This window comes from Syzygium oleosum, unplaced genomic scaffold, assembly GCF_021117445.2.
Source record: "Syzygium oleosum isolate NSW1041296 unplaced genomic scaffold, Sole_v2.1 Sole_v2.04, whole genome shotgun sequence".
Lineage (NCBI taxonomy): Eukaryota > Viridiplantae > Streptophyta > Magnoliopsida > Myrtales > Myrtaceae > Syzygium > Syzygium oleosum.
The window spans coordinates 7,467,656-7,481,776 of record NW_026607488.1 but is presented as its reverse complement, the minus strand read 5'-3'; the positions used below and the strand labels follow the sequence as shown (position 1 = coordinate 7,481,776).

The following is a 14,121-nucleotide window of genomic DNA, read 5'->3' as shown; positions in this document are numbered from 1 at the left end:
AATAATATTAATTTGTACGTGTTGCGCGTGACGTTCTGGGGCGTCACACTGTAAGGATGCCTTCCAACTCACAGCACCACTTGCCAGCATAAACACGTACCCTGCTAAAGACCTGAACTCATCCAAGTCGCCTGCGTAATCCGAATGTACATACCTTATGGTCTCACCACCATTTTCGTCCCTCCAATACAATAAATCAATGTATGTTGTCCTCTTTAAATATCTGAGGATACACTTCACAACTTCCTAATGAGATTTACCAAGACACTTCATGTAATAACTAACTACGTTCATAATTTGTGAAATGTCAAGCCTAGTACATACATAATATTACTCATTGCACTAGAATAAGGAACACAGAACATATGTTCCTCCTCTTTCTCAATCTGCGGTAATAACTTTGTTAATGATGTACTCATAGATTTTGCTAACTGCATTCTTAATATATTTTTTTTTAGACAAACATAAAACAACCGCATTTATCATGCAAAATTTCCATCCCCAAAATTTTATTTGCAACATTTAAATCTTTCATTTCTAACTCAACACTTAACTGCCTCTTCAACACATCAATATCAAACATTTTCTTAACGGCTATTAATATGTCATCAACATATAATAACATATATCAAAGACTCGTCCTCCAATTTCTTAAAGTAAACACAGATATCAAACTAACTCTTCGAATAGTCCTAACTAGCCTTAACGCTTATAACACTACCTATGATATTATTTCAGTCTATACAAAAATTTCTTTAACAAATAAACATTGTCATAGCAAATCCCTTAGGCTGCCTAATATAAATCCACTCCTCCAACTCACCATGAAGAAACGCCATTTTTACATCCACCTTCTCTAACTCGAGATCTTGTGCAACAATTAAGGCAAGTAATAAACGAATAAAAATATGTCTTACCACATGAGAGGACACCTTATCGTAGCAATGTCCTCCGTTGTGTATACCTCTTCGCAACAAGTTTCGCCTTATATCTTGCTGCCTCAACACCAAGAATGCCCACCTTCCATTTATAAACCCATTTGCTTCCAACAATTTTTTTGCTCTTGGGTACCTTGACCAACTCCTATATCTGATTTCGATGGAGTGATTTCATCTCTTTGCTCATAGCCCCTAACCACTTAGACGACTCACTATTAGCAATCGCCTCAGAGTAAGGCAAAGGCTCATTTTTCTCTACCTCGTCACCTATTGTCAATCCCTAAGCAATATATGTATAACCATAACAAACCGGTGGTTTAATTTGCCTTCTCTCCTTGCATAAGGCTATAGCGTGCGGCAGCTCTACTAGTTGTTCGCTATCATCAACTTCAAGAACCGCAGCCTCATCTGCAGTCTCAACCTTTGTTACCTCAAAGGTCTTTGAAGTCTCCACTTGAAACTCCTTCTCAATACTGACACCACAATCCATCATTAGCGAACTAGTAGTCACACCAAAATGGTTGCCTATGATTTTACTTCAAGAATCATGGCCTCATCATTAGTGATCTCTTCGGCAACATTCGTCACACTGTTTCTTTATTTTTCAGTTTTGGACAATCTCTCCTAATGTGCCTTCCTCATGACACTCAAAGCACTTCATGCATTCATTGGACTTTCTATAGCGTGACTTTGACATACTTTTACCTCTGTTGCTACTAGACCCATGATATTGATCTCTACCTCAAATCTCTAGTCCCCACCCTATATCATGCGTTAGATTGTCATCTTGCAATTTTTTTTGCCACTCCTTAGAGAACAATGTAAACTTTACCTCTTCCGAGGTAATTGTAATATGTCTTTGTAGCAGTAAGTCATTAAAGTGCTCATATATATCTAGTAAAGAAGCCAACAACATCATGCCATGTTCATCATCATCAAGGATTTTACTGGCATTCTTTAAATTCATTATGGTTTATTAAATTCATCTAGGCGGAATCTGATAGACATACCTTCAGTGCATCTAAACTAAAACAGTATATAAGCGATTGTTCAAACCCTTCGTTATATATAGTACCTGAAATTTCGCCCATAACGCTACGATATCATTCTCCTTGACCAACTCTATTAACATATCATCCGATAGATTCAACGGGATTATGCTCCTTGCCTTCCTCATTAACATGTCATTTTCGGCATCATAATTGATCCTTGCTTTCCAATGCTTCAGCCAAACCTTAAGTTTTTAATAACTCTGAGTTGTTGTTGCCGTTAAACTTCTCAATTTCTACTTTTGCTCTAAACATAATTGCAACAGCAGAATTTCTAGATAATAATCAGACAAGCAAAAGCCCCAAATCAAAATCCATAATTATTCTATCATCAAGCTCTTATACCATTGCTATAAATTTAATGCGGAAACTAACAAGATCTTGCAATTAAATAAATGCAAGAGAACCAGAGAAATAAACCAGGAAAAATAAAGGACACTGAATATTTACGTATTTTGATCCAAGTGTCGGTATCTATTTTACGTGAAGAGCCAGTAACAAATAATCAATCGGAGAATCAGAGTTATAATAACTCATATGCTCAAGTGTTTTCCACACCTAAATTATATTCAAATCCAAAGTGTTTATAATTGGATGTAAAACTCGCAACACAAATCACCATATGTTTAAGCTACTGTTCACAACCGTGCAGCTGAATCCAAAAGCATTTCATACGCTCGTGCGGGTTCTAAGAAGAGTCTTTTAGTGTGCAACGTCTCTTTTGAGGAAAACCCACTGGCGGCTACTTCATGAAAGAACAAGGGAAGCAAAAGAAAACCTATATTTTGCTTTATTTCATTGTCCTTTTTAACCCTCTTGACCCCACCCGTGAAGTAGATATTATAAAATAATCGTGCCACTTATTTTGTCTTTAGCGAAAGAGCTTTTCACGATCAAACTTGAAGAAACATTAGTTTGAGCAAATCAAAATCTTTTAACGAACCGAGCTCAAATTTGAGATATAATTTAGCACCGTCGAATCATAAAACACTTTGGGATTTATTCAGGCAGTATCATTGATTACCCTGAAATCTTTAGACTAAAGTTGCCAATGATCTGCGCATGCGTGTGAGAATACCTTGCGTGCGGTCCTCAAAATGCTGTGATTTTCTTCAGTCCCAAAATTCGCTCTTTTCCTACTTTTGCTGCGGACCATTACAGCGGGCAAAGAAAAACAGAAGCCAGCTGGGAATTATGAAAATGATTGATTGATGATTGATGGTATACTGCCAAATGATCTGGGGTTTAGACAATTAAAAGCGATGTGATCTGAAGGACTTGATGAATTCGCGCGAAGTCAATCCAAGAATTTCCCAGCCATTTTTCCGTGGACACTTTCGAGGAGTCCCCCACGTGCTCATCTTCCGTGTGGAAAGGTCATGCTTTGCCGTCTGAAACGATGAGCTTTATCAAATGCGTAGCGGCTGGTGACGCCAGAAGATGTTACATCACCATCTTAACCTAACCCGCTTTTGCCATTTTCCTCTTTTGAAGTTGCGTATCTTCTTAACTTTTGAGCATCAGTTCACATTACGTTTTGCTTGTGGAGGCTAGCTACAAGCGAAAGCGCCATCGCCAAAGTCTTGACGGAGTCACGAGATGCATTATTTGTGGCAAGGAAATGAGCCATCGCGAAGTCTTGATCGGGTCAAGATATACATTATTTGGGCAAAGGATGGACGTTTTTTTCTTGTCTGCCCATTCGACAGTTGTGTCTATAAAGTTCATTTAGATACGTAAAAATATCCCATGAAGTCAAGTATATGCTCCTTTTCCCTCCCATTTTCTTGAAGAAATTATGTCCACACGTGGTCCTACTGAACCCACTAGACAAGCAAGCAAGCAAGCCATCCTTGTTCTTTCCTTTAAAATGTTACGAAAGAATCAAGAGCTGGGTAGATGTTGAGATTAACAAGACAATATCAGTTTAGGTCCCAAAAATCATGAGACATTACTCTCGGAAAGTAGATTAATGAGTGGCGATGGATGTACATATAGGTGATCTGCTAATGATGGACGATTTGCTTTCGTTTCTAGGATAGCCTGTGCCATTCCTTTCGGAAATCTTTCCGTCGAACAAGAAGCATAAAACATTTACACACTCTCCAAATCCATTACACACAAGAATATATTGCCTAATCTTTTACTAGGTAAAGTAAAGCAGCGTCTATTATAGAGACTGTAGCATGCATAAAGACATATCTAGGATTAATAACATTAAGAATCTACAGATTCACCCCGAAATTAATTTTCGTCCTATTAAAATCTCAATCCGATACCCTCGATCTAAATCCACCCTCCGTTAGCATCCCGTCCAATATCCCCTTAAAATGCATGCGTATCACTACACGTGGCAGATAATTGCAAGATGGATCCGACGTGGCGAGTGACAGATTCATGCCCGGAAAATCTACGTGTGATGATGACACCGTATGAATTTTATTTCGATATTAGACGGAATGCTAACATAGGGTAGATTTGAGTCAGGAGGGTACTGGTTTGTGATTTTTTTGTTTTAAGGTAAATGTGTCATGGGTACCGGTTCGTGATTTTGAATGGTATTACCCAAGACGATTCATCGGTGGGCTTGAAACATGGAAAGTTTTAGGAGGAAAAGTTGTCCCGCCCAAACACACATCCTCGCTTTTGTACTTTCAAAAGCTTCGCATTGGGCCTGCTCCATGCCAAATTGGGCCGATGGGCTCCCCTCGCCGAAACGCCGCCGTTTTCGCGGCCAACGGCTTCGTGCTCCTGACCATCGCCTTTTCTCGTTCAGCAGAGCAAAACCCAGGTCGTCCTCGTCCTCTTCCCTCCTCCATTGCTGGCAAAGTTTCGATTTTTCTGCATCCGGAAAACACTCAGCAGCGGCAGCAGCTGCCCCCGCACGAAGCTTCTGCGCACCGGACGGCCGCCGCTAGGAGATCCAGCCGTCCTCTCTCGGGAAGCGCGGGAAGCAAATGGACGAGGAGGACGTGGCGAAGCTCGTGACGTCGTATCTGAGGAAGAAGGGTTTCCAGCAAGCCGAGCTCGCTTTCCAAGAGGAGCTCCAGCAGCGCCAGCAGCAGCAGCAGCAGCCGCAGCAGCAGCCGCCGAGTAGAAAGGCCGGCGGCGACCGCGGCGGCAATTCGCTTGCCGACCCCGAGATCGCCAAGCTCGTCCTCTCCTTCACCGAGTAATGCCCCCTTTTTTTGTTTTTGCGGTAGCCTCTTTCGTTTATGCCGTTGTAGGATGTGCGTGTGCGTGTTGGAGACACGAAAGATTGCACCTTTGCCGTGTTTTGGCTCTCGAATTTGTGGTGTCCCGTGAGGACTGCTTCTGTCTGTGGTGCTCGTTCGATGTAATTATAGGATGGATTGCTGATGTTATCTTTTTCCTGCTTTCCATTCAATTTGAGCTGTATTTGTTGCGTTCTGTTAGTGTTTAGGAACTTGAACCCTGTTGAAAAAGGGAAAAGAACATATTTTGCTTGGGCCTAGGAAGTTGCCATCAGTGGTACGAGCCAATTTATGCAGATAATCATGTGATGGGTCTTGACAATGCATGAACATGCGAAAGACCTGAGTGTTAGTCGCTCTACAGGGATCAGTGGATGAACAACTTAAACTTTAAGGTATCTAAGATGAAGAAATTTTTAAACTTTTGTGCGGATTAAAAAGGATTGAATAAGCGGCTAAGTTGAATCGGGATAGCAACTATGGATGCCCGTTTTGGTGAAGCTCATCTATACATCTCTCTTTCTTCATAGTAGTACCTGACCGAAAAAGAAGATCGAATTCAATGTACACACTTGGCACTGTGTGTGTGTTCAAAATCACAAGCCTGGTTTTCTAGCTCAATCGCTGAGGCAAGATCACGAGAGCGCCCTCTACAGATACTTACTCGGTGATAGTTCTTATTGGAAAGATACTGACTTGACTGTTTGCCTTTTCTGAGGATGCATGATTTTTCGCAATGACATGATGAAGGCTACATCAGGATCCGTAGTTAGCCGCTTCTTTTGCTTATTCTTACTACTTAAAAGTTGACAACTGTGAAATGGAATATATGTATAGTTGAAGTGAGAATTTGTAGAATCATAGGAGGCAAGGCATTTCATCTCATAAGTCCACACTCTCCAAGTTTCCACTAATTATAGATGCTTTTGTCTTAGTAGGTCTGTGAGCAGTCCAGTGCGATACCATGATGGATATAGCAAACTAAGGATGTGGGCGCACGGCTCCCTTGATTCGTACAAGGTCATACCTTTTTTGGATAGCTTTTATTTAAGCTTCCCTTATTTTCATTTTGTAAATGCATGTTGTTAAATTGTGCAGCATGAGTTGCTGCGTATTCTTTATCCAGTATTCATTCATTGTTTTATGGATTTGGTTGCACAAGGACATATTCAAGAAGGTACGTTCTCTCTTTCTGTTCCTCATTGTTGGCTCTTACGCAGAAAGTTGCATGGTTTCCCTCCTCCTCCTCCTCCTCCTCCTCCTCCTCCTCCTCCTCCTCTCTCTCTCATTATATATCTATAAATTGGTTCTTCTGTTTTCCGCTGTGCAATGGGGTTGTTAGGCTTCGTGTCTGCCTCTTTAGTCTCCTCATCCACATGCATTTCACATTCTACTGTTGATGTTTCCAGCTCGAACCTTTTTCAATAGCTTCCGCGATGACCATGTGATGATGCACTCCGCAGACCTTTTGAAGTTGGAAGGCGTCCTTTCCCCATCTCATTTGGAGGTTATAACAGATTTAGAAAACTTATCTCATATTCAATCTTTATATGATATTAGTCGCTAAGAGGTACTCTTTATCTCTCATAGGAGATGGAATTTGCCCATTATCTTAGGCACAAAAAAGCTAACATCAAGATATGTCAGGTAATTCATTGTCCATACGCCCCACTAATTCATTGTGAAAGTTTCAATGTGCAAAATGGAAGAAATTGCTCAATCTGTTGATTTCTTATGAATCTTCATGATCAATTGTAGCATAGAAATGGTGGATGTTACACTAATTAGTTGATTTTGCACCCTACTTTAGATTTTTATGGATGTTCATATAATGAATTTGTTGGCTATTGTTGAGAATAGTCTGGTTGCGGGCACATTTTTGGTCGAGATTGGTAGCTCAATACTTTTATTCATCTAAGCAGAAGTCATGGGCCACATATTTCCTGAAGGCCTCTATCATGGAAAATTAAATACTTAATTCATTTGAGAGTGGCCTAGGTTTGCAATGTCGTATATGTATTTGTCACCTATACTATTCTGTAAAGACAAGTTAAAATGCTTCTTGATGTGACACATTTATGTGGTCTTTTGCTCAACTGATGCATTATAAGTACAATTTTTTTGCAAAGAGAAGGATTAGACCGATCCAGGTTTGCTGAACCATAATTAGTTGTTTCATCAGTGAAGCTGAGACATCTTATGTCTGTTTTCTCAGTACTCCTATGACCTTCTACTTCAATATCTTCACAAGACACCATCCATGACGATGCTTGGAATCATTAATGAGCATATAAACTTCCAAGGTAAACTCCAAACCCTTGAACACAGTGAGAACTCATATTTTCTCCAAGATGTAATGTAATTACTCTCTTGTGCATTTCGGTTTCAAACGTTTGCAGTTACCCCCGGACAGCCCATGTCTATTTCCGAGGATGTTGGCGTAGAAATGATGTTTCCCATCGAGGATGCTGCTAATCAAGCAAGTCACAAAGAGATACACTGGGGGGTCAGTTAATAATGCATTTGAGTTGTTTGCCCGTCCCTGTACTTTGTTTATGTGCTGTCTTTGTGCAATATCACTCAACTTTATCTGTTTTGATTATCAACGGAGGTTGGCATTGGCTGCAATTTATCATTTTGCTTGTCATCCATCAGATGTCACCTCTGGTCAACTGTCTTTGACATTTAACAAGAAAATTATCACAAATATAAATAACAAGAAAAGTAATTTTAATTGTTGATTGGAGTAAGTCCTTTAATGGATCTGAAGAAAGCCGTTACGGTTATTGTACATTGAATGTAGTTGCTTGAAGATTCTTTGGAGGATCGCTTGGAGAAGGCGGGAAATTCACTTTTAGAATCTGAGAAGGCCGATGGAGAAACCAAAGAGGGAGAGTCGGATGACATTAAGGTATCCATCTTCTGTTATTTTAGTCCATGCTTGTGTGGATATGCCAACCATCCCATCTGATTTCAACCTTCAAACTACAACAACACGCATTCAGTTGCTTAGTGTTAGCTGCCAAATCTTGAATTATTCTTGTACTTGGTACTAATGTGCCTTTATGTTTCAGAAAAGGTCAGGAGAAGGGGGAAAGCAAAGTACTTCAGTCAAAAAGTCAAAAAAGGACAAGGGTGCAGGTCCAGCCGGGAAAAATATGCGCCCAGAGCCTAATGTTGTATCTGTGGCGCCACGAGTCAAACCAGAGCTTGCTTTGCCAGTAATGTACTTTCCAAAGCCCCTTGTCAAGTTTCATTTCTCATTATGTAGCTGGATTGATGTGTCTATCATCAAGTCACTGAATTCCTGGGGTGTCTAATTGGAGAGATTTATTCTGCTACATAGTGGTCCTGTTAAATGGATGATGCAAGAAAGGTCGGTCCTAATCAATAAAAGAAGAGAGGCAAACGAAGAAATTGAAAGAAGAAGAGAGCTTGAGAAAGAAATGCAAGGATTACTTATGTATTAAAATCTCGGACTGGAGAGCTGGTCAAGTTTTCTATTTCCATCAAGACACCAAGCATCTCCTCGAATTATCGGAGGAAATAGTACCTGTCATTGAGTATCGTTTTAAGTGTATGCATTATGATGGGGGAGAACCTGTAGAGAGCCTCACATAATAGTTTTTCGCACTTATTCATTATGGACTTCACATGATGCATTTTTTCGAGGACATGAGCTAAAGAGTGGAACTTGGGGATTGAAACCAAAGTTGTCTGCCTGATGTTGACATTCCTTCCTCCCGCTTGCCATTGAATATTCTATTTACTTCTTCAGGCCAATAGAGGTTGAACAATCCATACTCGAAGACTTGAGAAACCGGGTGCAATTGAATAATTCGGCGCTGCCGTCTGTCAGCTTTTATACATTTATCAATACGCATAATAGGTATGTGCATGGCAATGTTAGCTTAGTCCCTCCAAATTGAGAGTGTCCTGTACATTGCGCTTCATGTGCGCTCACATGTTCGACTATGCTGAATGATGTTTCAGCTTAAATTGTTCATCAATATCCCAAGATGGCTCTTTGGTCGCTGGTGGATTTTCAGACTCATCGTTGAAGGTTGTTCCTAATTTCTTAATGCTAAAGATAGCAAGCTGTTACTTCTCATCCTAATTTTGCTAGCATATAATTGTGCTTCCGTAGGTTTGGGACATGGCAAAGCTTGGGCAGCAGTCTGGTACTTGTAAGTTGGTTTAAACACTTTACAGTTTTTTGGTTCTCCGGCACTGTGGTCAGGGTACTAAAGAGTGCCGGTATCAGCTATGTTGCAGGGTGAAAATGATACCACTAATAGTGAACAGGTAGTGGGGCCAAATGGTGGGAGGAGATCTTACACCCTGTACCAGGGTCATTCAGGCCCTATCCATTCTGCCACTTTTAGTCCTTTGGGTGATTTTATTCTCACCTCATCAGCTGACTCTACAAGTATGCTGTCCTCATATATGCGTCCAGCTTTCTATTATTCAGCCTTTTCCTGGTTAACAATTTTTAGAGACTTCTAATTGGTGGATTTTTTGATATCGCAGTTCGGTTATGGAGCACAAAACTGAATGCTAATCTTGTGTGTTACAAGGGCCACAACTACCCTGTATGGGATGTTCAGGCAAGGCATCTTGGTTCCACATATTCCTTAAGCTACCTCCTCAAAATTTGTTCCATCTCATGCTGATAGAGATTATGCTACTGTGTTACTGTTTGTGCTCTATCTCATGTCAAAAAGCAAAGTAGATCTGATTTGTTTCTATCCTCTTCTGTTTCAGTTTAGTCCAGCAGGGCATTACTTTGCCAGCTCTTCACATGACAGAACAGCAAGGCTATGGTCTATGGACAGAATTCAGCCCTTGAGGATAATGGCAGGACACTTGTCTGATGTTGATGTGAGTAGGCTTTAATGATTTTACGTTTCACGTATCTGAATGTAGTCACTGTGGTTGTTCAGTGTTTTCGGTACAGACTGGTGCGTGAAATCATAAATTTGGGCATTTTTTAATTCGCATACACGATTCCGTTCAACCAACAAATCAGATGAATCAACATAAAAACAAGAATTTCTTTCGATGCATTGATACTAATTAGTTGCTTTGTAAGCATGGATGAAAATAGCTGCACTTTAAAGTCAGGTCCCACTCTCCTACATTTTGCTAGTAAGTTTATTAAACCATTAGATTATCTAAGCTGATAGACGAATAGTAAATTGATGGATTAGCATTGTCTGGGAGAAGTCAGTGTCATTCCCCATAAAAAGCCCACTTATCCAATATTTTATGTAGGTTCTCATCCTTGTTCCATGCTTCTGTAACGAATGAAAAACAGAAATAGCCTGTTTATCTCCACCCAGTGTCAGACTTAGGCACAGTGTTTCTGTCCTTAAGATAGGAGATCTGAGGAATGCTCTCTAAAAGGTATTTTGATAATGTTAACTGAAGAACATTATTAAGATTGAAGATTTGTGCGAAATTTTTACGGTGGTGAGACATAATCATGTTTCTGGACATGCATATCTTTTGGGAATATTTAGATCCTCACAGTAATTGGCGGTTCTAAAGAAGATGTTATATAATGCAAATTATTGTTTCAGTGTGTTCAATGGCATCCCAACTGCAACTACATTGCCACTGGTTCTTCCGATAAAACAGTTCGACTGTGGGATGTAGCAAGCGGAGAATGCGTACGCATTTTTATCGGCCACAGGAGTATGATTCTGTCTGTGGCTATGTCACCCGAAGGTCGTTACATGGCTTCTGGAGATGAAGATGGCACTATCATGATGTGGGACCTTTCGAGTGGGCGATGCATTACGCCTTTAATGGGTCATACATCTTGCGTCTGGACTCTTGCATACAGGTGCTTATTTTACATCTTGAAAATTTAGCATCTTGCAATCCTCTTTATTAGGTGGCTGCTTCTTAACATCGGGGTTATGAAATGTAGCTGTGAAGGTACTCTTCTTGCATCTGGTTCTGCTGATTGCACATTAAAACTATGGGACGTTACTACAAGCGCAAAAGTTCCCAGAACTGAAGAAAAGTAAGTTAAAGTTTATTGACTTCAAATTCTGTGTCTGTTTTGTGGGAGATGGTCTGATATGATTTGAAGTAATAATATTGTAGTAGATTTTGTAGCGACTGTTGTTTGAAAGGGTAATACAGCAACTAAAAGCCCCAATCTAAGTTATATGAGGATCAGTTTTCAGACGAATGCATTTTGAGCCAACTTTCCTGATTGCCACACATCATGAATCTACACCAAACAGTCTGGATGAGATTTGTGGTCCAAAGTACATTGTCGGATGTCTATAAGAGAAATTAGGTGCTAAGTAGAGGCTCCTGAAATTGGGCTATCACTCGAGTATAATTGCAGCTTAACTTTGAAAATATGGAGACTCATGCACACATGCATCAATTTATTTTCAAGACTTATTTTGTGTGGATATGATTGATGAAGTTGATTAACCTGCATCAACAGAAGCGGAAACACAAGCAGACTAAGATCGCTGAAAACTTTGCCGACCAAGTCTACTCCTGTGTACACATTGCAGGTAAATTTGCTTGGATTTGCTCAATCAGCTATTTTCCTGTTTTAAAATTTGAACATTTGAGCCTTACTCAATCTGCTGATGTTCCACATCCTTGGACCAGTTCTCTCGTAGAAATTTACTGTTCGCCGCTGGGGCTCTGTCAAAGGTGTGAGCTGCGATCAAGCCGAAAGCCTCATCAGATCTTTATCAGCACTCTTTGCCTAACTTCCCAAAGGCTTGCCGTTGACCTTATCCTTACCCATGAGCTTCCAACAATTGACTGACATCCGCTTGCGGAGTTTGGGAGTTGGAGTCATCCACATGGACTTTTTTGGCCATAACCCAAGGATTTCAATGCTGTCCTTCTGTGGACCATCAACTATATCTTTGATTGTGTAGTAGGCTACCTTTAACAGATTTACAGACAGACTAAGGCAAAGAAGAATAGTTTGTAGATTAGACAGATTATGACGTGAAGAATGCAAATTTCTTATTATGTGTCCACCCAATGATTACTGAGAAAAACCAAGCGGCTAATTTTATATTCCAGTGGCCCTATGATTGTCTTTTTGTCCTTAAACGTTTTAAGGAAAACTGCTGTTTGGATGCCACAAACTACACCATAGTTGGCACAGCCGAGGAATGCGAACGTTGTCGATGTTAAGACAAGTGAAAACGTGGTGATGAAAGGTAGAGTAAGGAATATGGAAGGAGGACTCGTCTGTTGATTGATTAGTAAAATGCCCGTGTTCCCATGATCTCGGGTAGGAATGCAGAAGTTTAGGCATGTAGTTACCGGGTTTTGACCCGGGTCTCTCCTTTACTTCTTGTACATCTCACGGGATTCACAGCTTTAAGGCGATGTATTCACTGGAAGACACCACTAGAGAGAAAAGTTAGGAGTTGCAGATTCAGAAGCTTAAGACACCCTGAACATGTTTTGAAGTGCATTATCTGTGCAGATGTAAGTGTAAATGCTCCGGAAACTAAACGCTAGATACTGTACGCAGCTTCGCTAACCGACTGCCATGTCTCGTGCTGACTTACGACCCAATTGCCAAATTTGACAAGCTCCATTTGTTGTTAGAAAACCAGCAACAAGAATCCCCGTTATCAAAACTCGAAAGAGGGGGAGCGAGGCCCTTTGCGGGTGAATTGAGGTAAATTAGTGATGACAATTAAATTACGTATAGAATGACCGAACTTAATTAAATCTCCAACTTCATCTTCAATGTCTTGGTAGTCTTGATAAGACTGAACATTCTCCACATCTTACATCAGTCATTGGCGATTGCTTTCGTATGGTTTTTGTACGATGTCCAAGCCTCTTTTGTAAGCGGCTGACCGCCTGTAGTAGATTTCAATCTTCCTTACCATGGGGTAAAAACCTAGACCTCACTCTAAGAAGGAGAGCCCCTCAGCCACCTAGGGCATCTATTACCAGACGATTATCCGACTACAGCAAGATCATCGGAATTTGTTCTCAGCACAACATTAATCACCATTTGTGTAACGCCGAGAAATTGCCATTCCATCTCCAATCGTCAGTTACTTCACCAGAACTCCGTGTTCGCGAGTAGTGCGAAAGAAGACTCCAAGAATATGCACATCGTACGACACTGCCTTTAATCAACTTGCCATTGGTTTGTTGTGCCTCTCCAACTAAAATAAATCCTCGTGCTCCAGCAATAAGCAGCATTAAACAGGCGATACCTAAAGAATGGTTCCAAGATAGAACAGCAAAAGCAAGAGACTCCAGAGTAGTAATGTTCGTCGCGTTCCATATGCTATTATCAAATTATCAAATCACTAACTTTAACATACAATAGCTGCATTGCTTCATGTATCCTTCGATACACATCTTCTCTTTGTCTCCCGAGTGCCATTAGCACGAGGATTATTATGGAGATCACTATCAGTAACATGACAAAAGATTGAATCTCCTGTAGGCAGTAATATCCAATAGCTGATATATTTGTCAGATTCACCCGAGTGAAATTAAAAGCTCAACTTCTGCTGTCACTGGACTCGAAACACTGCCATATGTTCTCCAAATGATGAGTGCTACTCCTTAACCTTCTCACCAGCAAAGTTCTCGTATAACTTTTCATCATTTCGATAAAGAGATAGCCTCCAAAGTTCATGACTCATTGCTTGCTTGAAATGCAAGATGATTCTCTCAGTTCAGAAGCCTATCATCCTCTCTTTACAACCTAACCCACACTAACGTGTCTTTATGTGGCGTTGAAGCCAGTCTAATTAGTTTTGCCTCCTATACATACTGGAATACAGGTGATATCGACATGCATCAAAAGAAATATGCCAATTACAAGAGCTCATAAGGTTTATCATCAAAGGATGCTCCAAAATCCAGCAGAAACACAGGCGAACTATTTCT

General features: G+C 40.5%; 1 protein-coding gene across 3 annotated transcripts; it reads left to right on the top strand.

The window, feature by feature from the left end:
* The first annotated feature begins 4,773 nt into the window (after nucleotides 1-4,773).
* LOC115685304 (transcription initiation factor TFIID subunit 5) lies at nucleotides 4,774-12,267 on the top strand. 3 transcript variants are annotated; one of them, XM_056310797.1, is made up of 19 exons: nucleotides 4,774-5,159; nucleotides 6,141-6,222; nucleotides 6,301-6,379; nucleotides 6,612-6,709; nucleotides 6,793-6,849; nucleotides 7,418-7,505; nucleotides 7,602-7,708; nucleotides 8,006-8,113; nucleotides 8,277-8,428; nucleotides 8,981-9,091; nucleotides 9,196-9,265; nucleotides 9,350-9,389; nucleotides 9,467-9,631; nucleotides 9,733-9,809; nucleotides 9,967-10,083; nucleotides 10,785-11,050; nucleotides 11,138-11,233; nucleotides 11,672-11,744; nucleotides 11,845-12,267. In XM_056310797.1, exons 1-19 carry the CDS (start codon nucleotides 4,945-4,947, stop codon nucleotides 11,893-11,895), a joined length of 2,052 nt encoding a protein of 683 aa, XP_056166772.1. In that variant the 5' UTR covers nucleotides 4,774-4,944; the 3' UTR covers nucleotides 11,896-12,267. The 3 variants fall into 3 exon arrangements, with proteins under 3 accessions (XP_056166772.1, XP_056166771.1, XP_056166773.1); XM_056310796.1 differs by having other exon boundaries at nucleotides 6,138-6,222; XM_056310798.1 differs by lacking the exons at nucleotides 11,672-11,744; nucleotides 11,845-12,267 and adding an exon at nucleotides 11,393-11,584 and having other exon boundaries at nucleotides 6,138-6,222.
* The last annotated feature ends 1,854 nt before the right edge of the window (nucleotides 12,268-14,121 follow it).

Bases quoted from the DNA above. Each gene is read 5' to 3' on its own strand.
- LOC115685304 (XM_056310796.1), top strand. From the start codon at position 4,945: ATGGACGAGGAGGACGTGGCGAAGCTCGTGACGTCGTATCTGAGGAAG. The intron at 6,850-7,417 runs GTAATTCATTGT...CTGTTTTCTCAG, and splicing joins CTAACATCAAGATATGTCAG to TACTCCTATGACCTTCTACT. The intron at 11,745-11,844 runs GTAAATTTGCTT...TCCTTGGACCAG, and splicing joins CTCCTGTGTACACATTGCAG to TTCTCTCGTAGAAATTTACT.